Source organism: Lipotes vexillifer, unplaced genomic scaffold, assembly GCF_000442215.2.
Source record: "Lipotes vexillifer unplaced genomic scaffold, Lipotes_vexillifer_v1.1 scaffold8, whole genome shotgun sequence".
NCBI lineage: Eukaryota > Metazoa > Chordata > Mammalia > Artiodactyla > Lipotidae > Lipotes > Lipotes vexillifer.
The window spans coordinates 6,595,643-6,608,942 of NW_006781519.1; the positions used below are offsets into that span (position 1 = coordinate 6,595,643).

The following is a 13,300-nucleotide window of genomic DNA, read 5'->3' on the forward strand; positions in this document are numbered from 1 at the left end:
AACACATGGGGATTTCACCTAGGCCAGGGTCTTTGACGCATGGCAGGGAGGAGGATGTCATGGAGGTAAAGGGCTGGTTCCCCAAGAAGAACTGTCTGGGATGTCCCTGGGCCTTGTTGAAGTGTTTGCCTCTGCTCATCACCCTTCCAGATGCCCCAAGATCCTGTCCCAGAGAGCTTGTGGCCATATATGTGAAAGTTTATGTGGGGGCTGGGTGAATATTTAGTAGTACTATTAAATCAGTGTTCTTGCTAGAGCAAGTGCTCAAAAACAACAACAACAGCAACAACAACCTTAAATAGCTTAAGCAAGAAAAGGTCATCTTTGGCCTAGGTAGCTAGGAGATGCATGGAGGGATTGGGCTCAGAAAGAAAGACTTTTCATTTGTTTTGATCTCTCCAACTGTTGACAGCCTTCTTTAATGTGACTGGGGGTCATTGTAGGAGAGATTGGGAGCAACATAGCCACAGATAGCACCAGCTTTTTATCCTAGCCAATGACTCTGGAGGAAAAAGAACTTTCCTCCCTATGAAACTATATACAATTCCAGAGGACAGTCTCATTGGCCCAGCTAGGGTCACATGTTAATCCCTGAGCCAATCACAATACCCATGGTGGTGTTGGGATGCTATGGTTGGCCTGGCTTGGCTCACATGACTGTCCCTGTAGGATTTATTGCTTGCATTCCCACTAGTGCCACATGGACTCGCGGAGAGGCATTTCTGAGCAAGGCGGCTGCACATACAAGAATAAGAGATGCCCACTACTGTGTCTATCCAGAATTAACTTTACTTTTATTAGGTGCAGCATCTCAGTCTCAGGGACAAATCCTGACTTGGGATACGAAGATACGAAATTGGAGGAAAAAAATATTATAATAGCAGTATTTCTTTCTTGTGGATATAATTTATTTTAATTTAAATGCAGATAATTTTATTTATCTTAAGTCATTTTTTCATCACATTAAGACACCTGAAGTTCTCTGATTTGGAGGTTTGAGTTATAATGTTTACTATTCAGCAATTCAGCTTAATGCTTTCGTTAAGAAACCAGGGGCTTTGGGTAAGAGATAAAAGTTGCTGTATAGTTTTTATGCACATGGCAACCACAGAGTATTTGGTTTTCCATGAAAGCACACCATTGGGCAGGATCCACTGAGGATTTTCTTCCACCAATATTTGAGGACCTGCCCTGGGCCAGGCACTGTTCTAGCCCCTAGAAATAAAGAATTCATTGGGCTTAGGGGAAGACAAACATACATATAATTGGCCGTTATTAAGGGGCCATAAGTGCTCAAGTGGAGGTATCAACAGAGGAGCTGAGCCTGTGTTATGAAGGCATAACTCTTTTTTGTGGAGAGAGGAGGGAAGGCTCTTAAAGGCTTTTGAGCAGGAGTATGACAGGTTAGATGTGTGCTTTATGGAGATCAGCATGGACACTGCATGATCAACGAACTACAGGGGAAGGAAGGAACTAAATGCTGGCTTGGAGTCTTTGGCAACAGTTGAGGTGGAGGTGATGAGACTTGAGCTGCATGTCTACCCCCCCCACAGCAAGAGTGTGGGCACATGGTCTCGTACAGTGGGAGATAAAATCAGGAGACATGTTAGAGATAGAATGGACAGGCCATGCCGCCCATGTCCTTATGGGGAAGAGACAGAGATGGTTGCAATGAAAAGAGTAGCGAAAGCGATCCATGATTCATCCACTGGTCTTTATTACCATATAGTTTATACTGTCCGAAAGATGGAATCTTCTGAAAGGGAGTGATGAAGATACAGGGAATCAAGTGTATATGATGGAATGCCCCACTAAAGAAATTATGTTGAATTATAGCCCTGCACTAAATGTATGGTCCGTGGAGGCGTCATTTTAGGGAGGCAGAGTACTCTGGAAAGCGTGTTGTGGCTATCTGCTTAGCATTCTATTCCTACTCTAGCTTTTATCCACCCCTACCCCCAAATCCTAGTGAATTGCTCCAGGCTAGTTATTTTTAGTAATAGTGTAATACAAACAGTGGCATCTTCAGCAACACATAAATAGGTTGGAACTTGGTTGTAAGTGGGCTTTCTATCAACCATATCCATCGTTCATATGATATTTCAGGGACTGGCAATTCACTTGCTGGAACAGAGACGGTCAGGTTATTTAAGGGCTAATTGGAGAGTCTCACTCCTGGATGCCTCTCTTCCTTGGCTTAGCTGAGGCTGCAGTCACATTTTTATTTTTTATTTTTCTGCAGTCACATTTAACTCCCTCTCTGGAAGCCAAGCAGATTTAATTGTGTAAACATGAGCAGTGGTAATTGGGTAAATGAAGTTGGAAACCAAGGTATGATGTTTTTGTTTTGCTCTGTGAGGGGGAAAAAATAGGGAGCTTGTTTTTCTATGGTGGCAAACCTCACTGTCAGAATTCTGGACAGACAGTTGGCAGGAGGGAATCCCTTTACGAATTTTCATCAAGACCCATTGAGCTGAAATATGTATCTGCTGCCTCGCCGGTTATGGTTCAGCCTGGGGACATTTCATTGTTTTATAAAGCACCATATCAAGTGGTTTACACAGGTTCTGTTATCTGGGAAGAATAAAGGAGGAGTTTCCCTAAGAATTGCACACTCAAGTAATACACATTCAGAGAGCCAGAAGAAGGTGTTACCAGAGATGCACCCAACTTTCCGCCCAGCTATAGGTGGAGACCAGATTTTAACAAAACGTAAAATGTGGAGTACCTTTTTATAAAGAAGAGATTAGTAGTTGCCTTCCTTTATATAGCTGTCATTTAAAACTGATTTTTTAAAAATTCTATTTACACGCAGTCATTCCCAAACAAAAGATTTAAGTAAGAGGAGAATAGTGAATAGATTTTTCTTTTTTCTTTTTTTTTTTTTTTTTTTTTTGGTTTTTCTTTTCAAAAATTGAGGTGATCCCGCAAGAAAAGAATGACGTGAACTTTTGCTTTTAAGAGATGGTTTTTCCAGAATATTATATTTATCCTTATTTCTCATATTTTTTAAAATTAATAGTGCTAGAATTGCATTTCCTATAAGCCTGCAGTAAAATGCATTTTCCCAGTTGAAAAATTCAAGCAAACCAAGAAGCAAACTTGGCAATCGCCATACAGATTGCTTTATAAATGAGAACCATTAGAAAAGACCAGGTCTGAGGTTAATGAGACACTCATTAAAGAGAATTGCAGAAGCTGATAGTGTCAGTGCCTGTGTTGAACGAGAGGCTATTGTTATAGGATGTTTGCTGTGCTGATATTGTAAACCACATGACAGATGGGTCAAGTGCTGATTACCGTATTCTAACATTTGGAATAGCAAGTAACATATTTGATAAGCTGGCAAGTTTTTATATATGATTCAACCCACAATATAAAAGCCATGAGAACTCCAAGTTGAAAATAATTAAATGAGCTGGAAACAATCAGATACCACACATTTTTCCCCCCAAATGACAGATTTTGACATGTTGAAATTCCACAAAGGGAGCAAGAATATTCCCTAGCTCACTTGAACTAATAACGGCTCTTCATCTGCTTTTGCAAAGCAATTAATTCCTGCCTTCTCACAACGTAGGAGATAACAGTGAACATTTGTAGGCACCTGAAGCTTTGCAGAGATCCATCCCATGCACTGTTTTATTTGTTCTTATCAACAACCCTGCAAGGTACACAAAAAAAGATGTCAATAGTCTCAATTTGCAGAGGAGGAAGCTGACGCACAGAGAGGCTTCAGTAGAAGGTACAAGGTTCCATAGGAAGTTAAGTCACATCCTGGGGATAAGAAGCCAGATCCTCCAATTATGTCAACATCGAGGGCTGTTTCTGGTCACCTGGAAGGAGGAAGCAGCTCTTCACATATAGGTGTTCTTTATTGTACAAAAAGTCTTATCTTCTTTCGGTCAATGATGCCGCCACCATCATTCATGCGTATCCATCTGGATGAAGGCATCCAGGATTTGCATTCCGCTTCTGAGTGTCTCAGTACGGTGGTGCTGAGGGTACTGGTAAGAGTCCCGTCCCTCGTCAAACAGTGTCACACTTCTGTAACGTTGCAGTCACGCCAAGGAAGCAGCAGCTCTCCATTCGTGTTTGATCGTTTTTGCCTGTTTGTTTGTTCTTCTCGGAGTTTGTCGTCTTAATTGTCATCCTTCGTGACAGTCACTTTGTCTCTTTACTTTTTTACCATCTCTCTTCACCTACCCGAGCAACTCCCCCTCCTCCTGGGCCTTCTCCGCCCACCCAAATGCAGACCAGCATGTTATATCAGAGGCTCAAAGGCATGCCTAGGCCCAGATCAAGTACTGTAAACTTCTACCTTTCCTTTATTCGACAGCTTTCCAGTTTAGTTTGCTTTTTTCGTTCATTCCTCTGGAAATTTTGTTTAACATACTAACCTGAGGCTCAGACTCTCGAGTTTGACACTGTAGGTTTTGAGAGACTCGAAAAGAGAGCATTTATTTCCCAGTGTCCACATTTTTTTTTTTTTTGTCTAGCTCTGTCTGACATATGCAACATTTTCAAACCTCAATGTCAGCACAAAATAACATTGTTGCATAACATTTTGCATGACGATTTTTTTTTCTATGTTATGAGCTTCAGTTCTGTTGTATGAAATGTTTACCAAGTATATTGTATTTTTAGTTCCCCTTCGTCAGTGCTCCAGCTAGTACAAGATTGGGTGATAGGAATATTGCAGTACATTTCCAGATATTGCAGACAGCAGATGTGACCCAAAAAAAATCGTTTCTAAGCACAAATTTCTCCTTGACCTCTGCTGGGGGGGAGGGAGGAGGGACTAGAGGATTTTGCACAATATTTTCTTTAAAGACAACATCTTAAAGAGGTTGCTTTTTGTACCATTTTTACTAGCTAGAGAGTTAGCAGTGCAGGTGAAGAGGAAATTACAGTTGTGTCACAATATAGTAGCTTGATCTGCAGATAATGGAATTGCAGCTAATTAATAATAAATGAAAGTCTGGCTACATGGGTTCATTGGAAGATCAAACGTTCTAGGTTCAAGGATACTTAACCTGCTGACTTTAAATGGTTGCATGTTAAAGCAAAATGGCAAAAGGTTTTATTAAACATACTGTCTGTATATATACATCAGGCATACACATATCTGCGTGCATGTGTACACACTCACAGAAAGACTGCGTGTGCATGTACACTTTATGTGTATCTATTGATATATATGGTAGTCAATCTAAGAGCACTGCATATTAAAACAAATCTTCAGGTGATCCTAGCTTACGCATCTTGGATTTCTCCAAAGACAAAAATCATTCACAGCTTCTAAATAAAAGTACATAAAAATACTGATGTGATTTCCATTTCTACATTGTATATCGTGGACAGATAGAGTTCCCCTAGATTTGGTGAGCGTTCCACCTGAAAGGACAATGTTCTCTATTTTGAAAGTAAGAGATTTCAAAGATGTGCCCCAAGTGGGATTTTCTGCAGATTTGTATTAACGTGCAGGCTTGTCTGCTTCCTAGAAGATGTATGTAAGTGTGTGATGTGTGTATGTGGGTGTATGTGTCAAATGGGTAATAAGCATAGGATGAGGAATTTGCAAATTGATGTGTAAATGTGAATATCAACTAACAAAAAAAATAGTAGCCTATGCATATTTACTATCAAAATGCAAATACCTCACTCTACACATATTACCCCAACATATATACACAGTATGTTTGTAGAAATGCCTGAAAGTCTACTAACAGAATTATGATAGTCCACTTATGAAATTATAAACAGACCAGGTGCCCCAAAAGCACAGAAATCAATCTTGTCACTCATTCTTTCTCCAAATATTTATTGCTCCGGACCAGGCAGTGAGCTGTCAGTCCCTAAACTCTGCACATTTCCTTACTCTGAGTGTTGGAGATTCTCTGCCTAATCTGCATATTTATTTCCCCACAGCTCCCACCTTCATGTCCTAACCTTATATGTAGCCGCATTTCCAGCTGAGCCTGGCAGAGACAATGGAGCATTCCATTGGCCTGAGTCCACAAAGCCCAGTGACACACCAGTCATCAGGCTCTGTTGGAGAGAAACTTTCAACACCTCAGTAACCTTACTCTTAGGTCCCATTGGCTGGACCACTCCATTTGCACAGTGTTTCACAGAATTTTTCTTTTTCGTTGCTAAATCGTAGATTACGAATCATCTGACATGTTCATCGCCTATTTAACAAATGCACAAGGAAAAAATTATGAGGAGCTGCTTGTTTGTTTGTTTTTTTAATTAACAGTCTCTACGATTTTGTTTCCCACTCCACACCACGCAAAGCCAAACCAGCAACGACAAACCGACCCTTCCTGTGAAGTATTGAGTAATCTTCTTTAGCCAGAAAAATCCTGAAGCCAAAACACACCTGCTTCAGATGAAGAGGTTAAAATAAGTTTCAGCAGTCCTCTTGTGCACATATATATCCTCCTTGTGGAATCGTGCTCAAGGATCCGTATTGCCATGGGCTCTAAATGACTCAGGCATTAAGGTTTGAAGGGGTCTGAGCATGAACTACAAGCTCCCCTGTGAGTTGAGACTGGTTGAATTCAGGCCATCTCATTGGCTAAGAAAACCTTTATGTTTCAAATATTACTCTTTACCCCCACAGGAAAAAAAAAAGTGTAATTTTTGGTTACATCATAACATCGGCAAACATTCATGAATTTAGCTCTGTAAAGGATACAACAGAAATCAGGGTTCAGTTTGTTGAGTGTGATCAAAGCCCTTTCAACACAGTAGAAACTAAAAGAAAAAAATGGAGTACATTGTTGCCACCTAACTGACAAAATTTCAGTTGTACCAACCAGTGGTTCAAACCACTTCATCCAATAATCTACAACCAACACTCTTTTAAAAATTCTATCCTGCCTTCTACCTAATGGCCCGAGAATGTCCATTAATTCTCAGTCTCCTCCCTGGACAATTTAAAACAGCTAGACCATTGAACCTGCTTTTTTCCAATACCTGTTAAACGTGCAGACCTAGAACGAAAAACAATACTGTAGTATCAACTGTGAAGGGACAAACGTGGCAGCAATCAAGACTAAGCTTCTGTTACACCTTCTCACCTCAGGAAGCACAGCACTGTCTAGAGAGGGATATAAGATACTCCATTTATGCTGTCTTTAAAGAACATGTGTACAAAATGTCACCAAATTTGAAATGGGCTGTCATAGTCTTGATATAACTTAATAAGCAAATTGGATGCTGGAGCACTGCTTTTTCTTAATATGTATTATAATAATGATGGTGATCATGATAATAAAATGGCGTTATGGTTTGCTCACTACTAATTATGTGGCACTTAACATTTGCATGAAACTTTGAAAAAAATGGGTAACTCTTTGAAATTTCTTATCCACTAGTTCTAACGGCCACAAAACTAGCCTGCCGCTTTCGCTGAATTTTAATGCAAATTCTTGTACTACAGAAAATGTAGGCCGGTTAATCACTCCTGCCAAAAAGCTGGAAGACACAATACGTCTTGCTGAACTAGTCATTGAAGTTCTTCAGCAGAACGAGGAACACCATGCAGAGGTAAGTGGGCATCATGGGCAAAGCCTCTTGTTCCTTAGATGATGTTGCAGAACCGATTCTGTCAGCAACTTTGTAAATGAGATGCCTTAACACCCCTTTCTTTTAACTGGCCTTGTAAAGAGAATGAAAGTGACAGTTTTGCAGGAGGAGTCTTTGGAGGTTGTTTAAAGCTACTGAAAAGTGCTTGCGTGATATACGTTTCATCTTGAGTTTTCAGATGTTTCTAGCAACAAGCCAAAGAGGTGAGTATATCTTCAAGATAATGATCAAGCAGCATATGGTTATTGTCAGGAACACATGAAATACTTTTTGGTCTTTTGTGGTTGTTTCTGTTGCTACCACTGTTGTTTCGATTTATTTTATTTGGCGTGTGGATCGAGAACCGTCTTTTTGAATTTATCTCCGTAACTTAGCCCACTCACCCTAGAGTCTTCATTTATTAATCTCAGATGACCTGGGTTGCTAAACGCAGTGACAGAAACAGATTATTCTGTGTTGTTCAACTGGTCGATTCTCCAACATACATCTAAATAAATTCAGCTTACTTTTTTTTTTTTTTTTTTTTTAAACCACTGTCAAAATGATTATTTTGATAATAATTATAAACTGAGGGATTTCAAGACTAACTAAATCCCAAACCTGTAAGGACTTAAACAACCCAACCCTTCCAAGAAAAGATTCCAAGATTTCATTATGATCAAACTGTTATATCACTGCTTGTTTCAAAACTGAGATTTAAAATCATCTCTCTTCAAATAGCCTTTTTGAAAACTGTGCTCATGCTCGCTCTTCCCCTCCAAGCAAATCTACAGCAAAGGGGGGAAGAAAGGGGGCATCAATAAAAGTAATGTCAGAAGCACCTAAAATGATCATTCCCATGACTCAATGAAAATCGACAGCATAGTTAAATAATATATAATACACCATAAAGCCAGTCATCCCAACTAATGCCTGATTGCATATTTAAATTTCCTCCCTGTTTTTCCATTCAATCTTGGCTGATCGTGGCAGGGGAAAGAGGTATGTGACCAAAACGAATGAGTCAGCCACCTGCTGTCATAGTCTGTGCATGCCCTTCCAGTACCATGTCTTCTAATGGGACTTTTCCCAGTGCCCCTGCTTCCTAACACCGACCCAAGGAATGTAATGGCAATTGCCAGTGGACTGCTTGTGTAATGGGTGGCCCTCCACGGCAGGGTAAATGTGGGAGATTACCTTGTGCGTGCATGAAGCAATTGATACACTTAAAAACCACTGCAGTTCCGTCCCAACACACACCTCCTACCTGCCTTGATTCTGTCCCCTTAGCCTGTCATAGTACCTATGTCCGTCTGTACTTACCTTTACTTCAGCAGATGAGTACTGAGCGTAGTCACCAGTAGTAGCTAGCCAGAGTGACACTAATCTTCCGCTACAGCTGTCTGTATGTGAACCATATATACAGTATTTATATAGAGAGAGAGTGCCAGAGAATCGTGATTTCCCCCAAAACCCTCTCTGGAACGGGGTGACGACCCCTTGAGGCAGGTACAACTAACTCCTTCAGCACCCAGCAAATGCACAGCCGAGAGTGAGAAGAGGGGCTAAATCAACACACTCGAAACGTAAAAACTTAGGACTCACATTCAGACATAAAATTAAGCTGGGCTAGAATATTTTTCTGCTCTATCCTGTGCGACGTGCTTTTCAGATTAGGGGCATCTGGGGTCCAAGTGATGGTAAGTATGTTCTTTCCGGGTGTCCACAAAATCATCTCCAGACCATTCCTCCCCTGCTGTGGGTATTGAGGCTTTTCCCAAGATGTCAGACCAAATTTTCGAAGACATGGATTCAAAGAAGATGGTTTTCCTCCCTTACAGTTGTTCTTTAAGTGAATGATAGAAGAACACGGACATATATGTTTGATTCAATCAGGTTATTTTCTGAGGCTGCTGCAGTCTGAGAAAGGAGGATATTTTCCCAAATTACTCACAAGGGGTCCCAAAGAAAAGTTGATAATCCAAAGAAGACATTTTGTCTTTCACTTTTCCAGAAAGCCCTTTTTCACTATGTGCTAATCACCATCTTAAACTGCCCTCATAACCATCACCACAAAAATATTTTAATCTTACATATTCAAAAGCCATTCATAAATAGGGTAGAAATCAATTCAATTCTTGTTTATTAACTTTAGAAGCTAAGAATGTCCTATATGGGAAAAGAATCTGAAAAAAGAATAGAAATATGTATATGTATAACTGAAAAAGAAGTTAGGAATGAAAATGTCAGCGTACTTTGGAATTCAGAGACCCAGTTTGCTTTTAGATCAATGTACAGGATTATTTCCTGAGTTCGTCATTTCACCCATTCACAAAACCTCATTACTCAATCAATCAAAAACTACCTGTCGGGCTTCCCTGGTGGCGCAGTGGTTGGGAGTCCGCCTGCCGATGCAGGGGACGCGGGTTCGTGCCCCGGTCCGGAAAGATCCCACATGCCGCGGAGCGGCTGGGCCCGTGAGCCATGGCCGCTGAGCCTGCGCGTCCGGAGCCCGTGCTCCGCAACGGGAGAGGCCACAACAGTGAGAGGCCCGCGTACGGCAAAAAAAATTTTAAAAATTAGAAATAAATAAAAGAAAAAAACTGCTGATGGCCAGGTCTCACCCCAGCTCAATTAATTGGAATCTCATAGGGAGGAGCCGAGTACTGGTAATTTTTTAAACTGCCCAGTTGATTTCATGGTAAAGCCTGGTCAAGAGCCTCTGGGCTGTAAACAAGGAAGTAGAATTTGCCCTGGCACGCTGAGGATGAGGTTTTGCTGACCAAAGGATGAAAGATGAAATTTTTTTTCTACTGGCCAGTATCCACTGCCATCTTCTCTGGGTGCTCGATAAACTCTAGAAAATCACTAAATCCTCAGCATGGATCTTGGCTGTGTGGTCATGCTGTTTGGTGACACCACCACACAAATAAAAGTGACAAGTAGAATTGCCTCCCCCCCAAAAAATCAATGAGCCTTAAAACTATTTTGAATTCCAATATAAAGTAATTAACTGTTTCAGGAGAAAAAAAAATCCCCCCAGGTAAGACTTTGTCATGTATACACACGTGCAGTACATGGTAGGAGTTGTCACTCGTATCTCTAAGTTACAGCTTAATTCTGCTCTCAGAGCCTAAATTATGTGCACACACACACCTGCACACACGCAGGAATTATGCCTTCATGCACTGTTGCTTCACTTGCCCAATCTCTCTCTCTATGTATACGTATGTATATGTATATATGTATTGTGGTACACAGAGGGGTACATATATACATGTAGTTTGTGTACAAAATATAGAGTGTGTTCAGTGTGGCTGACTATATCCCTAAAGCATACATCTTTGCCTTTTCATAATGAAATGCACTGGGTAAGTATTTGGAAGCCAAAGTACACCTCCTTCTTGTCTTTGGAAAAGATTTCTGAAGACTTTAGACACCCACAGACATTGAGTTAGCTCATGTACAAAAATAGCATTCACCTGTATGAGCAAGTATAAGATAAATAAATATAATTGTTGTTTTACTTTAAAGCTTTGCCTTGCCCACCCTAGATACACAGACTCTGTTCGTTTGATTAAAATTATGGTATGGCTTTTTGGTGATTGCTGCCCTTGCCTGAATCTTTTTCTCGTTCTCAGAGAGTCAGGTTTGATTATGAGGTTCTGAAAGAAATACCTTGGGTGTAGAAAAATAAATTTGGACTTCCCTTCTCCGACAACTGCCCCCCCCCCATTTAAATTCTCTTCCTTCACTAGAATCCTGTGTTCCTCTGCCAGACTTCCATGGTGATAATTCATATCACAGTAGTCATTGTTCTTTGTAGGGCTACCTATCTATATGATTATTAATGGATAATTGTGGATAATTTCTCAATACATTATCAAATTCTAACAAGGGACTAAATTTTCTGTAGATAGTAGACATAGGTGCTTCTTAGGGCCTCTGGTTTGCAGCTTTTCAATAAAGCTGGTAAGAACCAGGTATGAGGTTGGGCTGAAAAATTTTTAATTACAGGCATTTAGGATTTGTTTTTTGTTTTGTCTCATTTGTTGTTTTTTTTTGTTTGTTTTTTTCTTGTCATCCTAGAGCAAAATTGTGTCTGGGAAGGCAATTCAGTCTCTCTAGTAACTATATTCTTGGACTCACCCTGAAGATGCAAAGTGAAATAAATAACTAAAGAATAAGTACCAGCCAATATTTGGTGTGCCTTTGTGAGTTTTACAAATATCCTGCAACAGGGATGATGAGAGTCAGCCCTCCACAGAGGGTTGGGGGGCAGGAGTGGGACTCCAGCAAGTTTCAGTATTTAGAAGATCCTTGCCTAGTAGGCAGATGGCTAGGAGAGCTCTGCGGGTGGGGTTGAGGGTTTCTTCCTCTGCTGGATTTAGCCACGTAGTCAGTGGAACAAGCCCCAAAACCCAGGGCTCTCATCCCCAGGTGGTAAAACTACAATAAAACCTCATCGATTCAGACCCAACTACTCTTAATTTGTGACAATTCAGTTGTAGATGTGGCTCTTTTAATTTCTCCTAAGTAAAATATTTGACATGGTCTCAACTTTCTCTAGAAATTCTAAAGGCTCGTCTTTCAAGTTTCATCCCAGGATCTATAAAATTAAAGCTTCCCTCTCTTTGACTTCAATTTATAGGTCAATTTATCTACAATTATTAGAAGTTTTTTTTAAAAAAAAAAAAAACTTCTACGTTTATGATACATTGATATGATAATCAATACCTTTTACTTGGGTGCCCTGGTACAGACTGCATACAGAAAGCAGCAAAAAGACAGTTCTCTTTTAGAAAGCCCAGTAATTTAGGTTTTTTTGCTGACAGACTAGCATCTCTCCTCTCCCATTACTCTGAATCAGTGAGGTTTTACTGTTAATTGAAATGGAAACAGCAGGTGTCTATTTCCAGCCAAGCTGACCTTGCAGAATGGTCCATGACTTGATTTTTTCCATTTAATTTGCAAACCAGCCACATGTTGATAAAGGAGAAGTAAGTAAAATGAAATCTCATGAAAGAAGAGAGGTGGATCCCTATCCTGCCTCCTTGTGGCTGTTAGACTATCCCCAAATAACTAATAGATCACCGAAGAGCTTGGCCATTGAACAAACTCTTTCATTTATGGAATTATTTCCATAATCATCTTTCATGTTTCCAAATGCCTTCTCATCTTTTTTTTTGGTGAATGCTCCGGAAAGTGTTTCCCATGTAAATAAATACTTTACCGCACTGGGTGGGGAGGTGGGAGAATAGAAGGGGCTGGCAATTTGTTTTTTTCTGCTCTCTTTGAAATCAGCAAAAGAAAAAAAGAGGAGGGGGGCCTCTTGACACAGCCACTCATTCTGCATGCCCCCTGCCAGAAATGATTAGTCAACATGCATGCATGCCTTTGAATTGCATTCACATCTGGCCCATCTGATGTGAATGTCACCTCTGAGACCCTGCACAATGATTTCCAAGGACCCACGTGCATGAAAATGAGTTACTTCACTGATATTTTTGGTTTTCAATGTACATATGTGTCCAGCCCTCAGAAAAGTAAGTTCTAATCTTACTGAGTGTCTCCTAGCTTAAAGCCTGATCTTTCCTACGGACAGGATGCAAAACCAGAGGCTCCCTGCTTAAAGAGATTTCGACTCAAAAGTTTTGTGACAATTGCAACAATGGTTTCCTTCGCCTTGGTATGAAATAGGAGTAACATTTCCAATGTGTAGGGA

The 13,300-nt window shown here is 40.4% G+C and overlaps 1 protein-coding gene across 6 annotated transcripts in view; it reads left to right on the top strand.

Moving 5' to 3' along the window:
• The window catches only part of CADPS (calcium dependent secretion activator), a 475,342-nt gene that overhangs the window by 365,705 nt on the left and 96,337 nt on the right, over positions 1 to 13,300 (top strand). For 4 of the 6 annotated variants that reach the window (XM_007454764.1, XM_007454767.1, XM_007454765.1 and 1 more), the window contains one exon: positions 7,451 to 7,557. In XM_007454764.1, the coding sequence (XP_007454826.1) occupies positions 7,451 to 7,557 (107 nt within the window). Of the gene's footprint in view, positions 1 to 7,450; positions 7,558 to 8,568; positions 8,578 to 12,554; positions 12,576 to 13,300 lie in introns of all 6 variants that reach the window. The other 2 variants (XM_007454769.1, XM_007454766.1) reach the window with 2 other exon arrangements.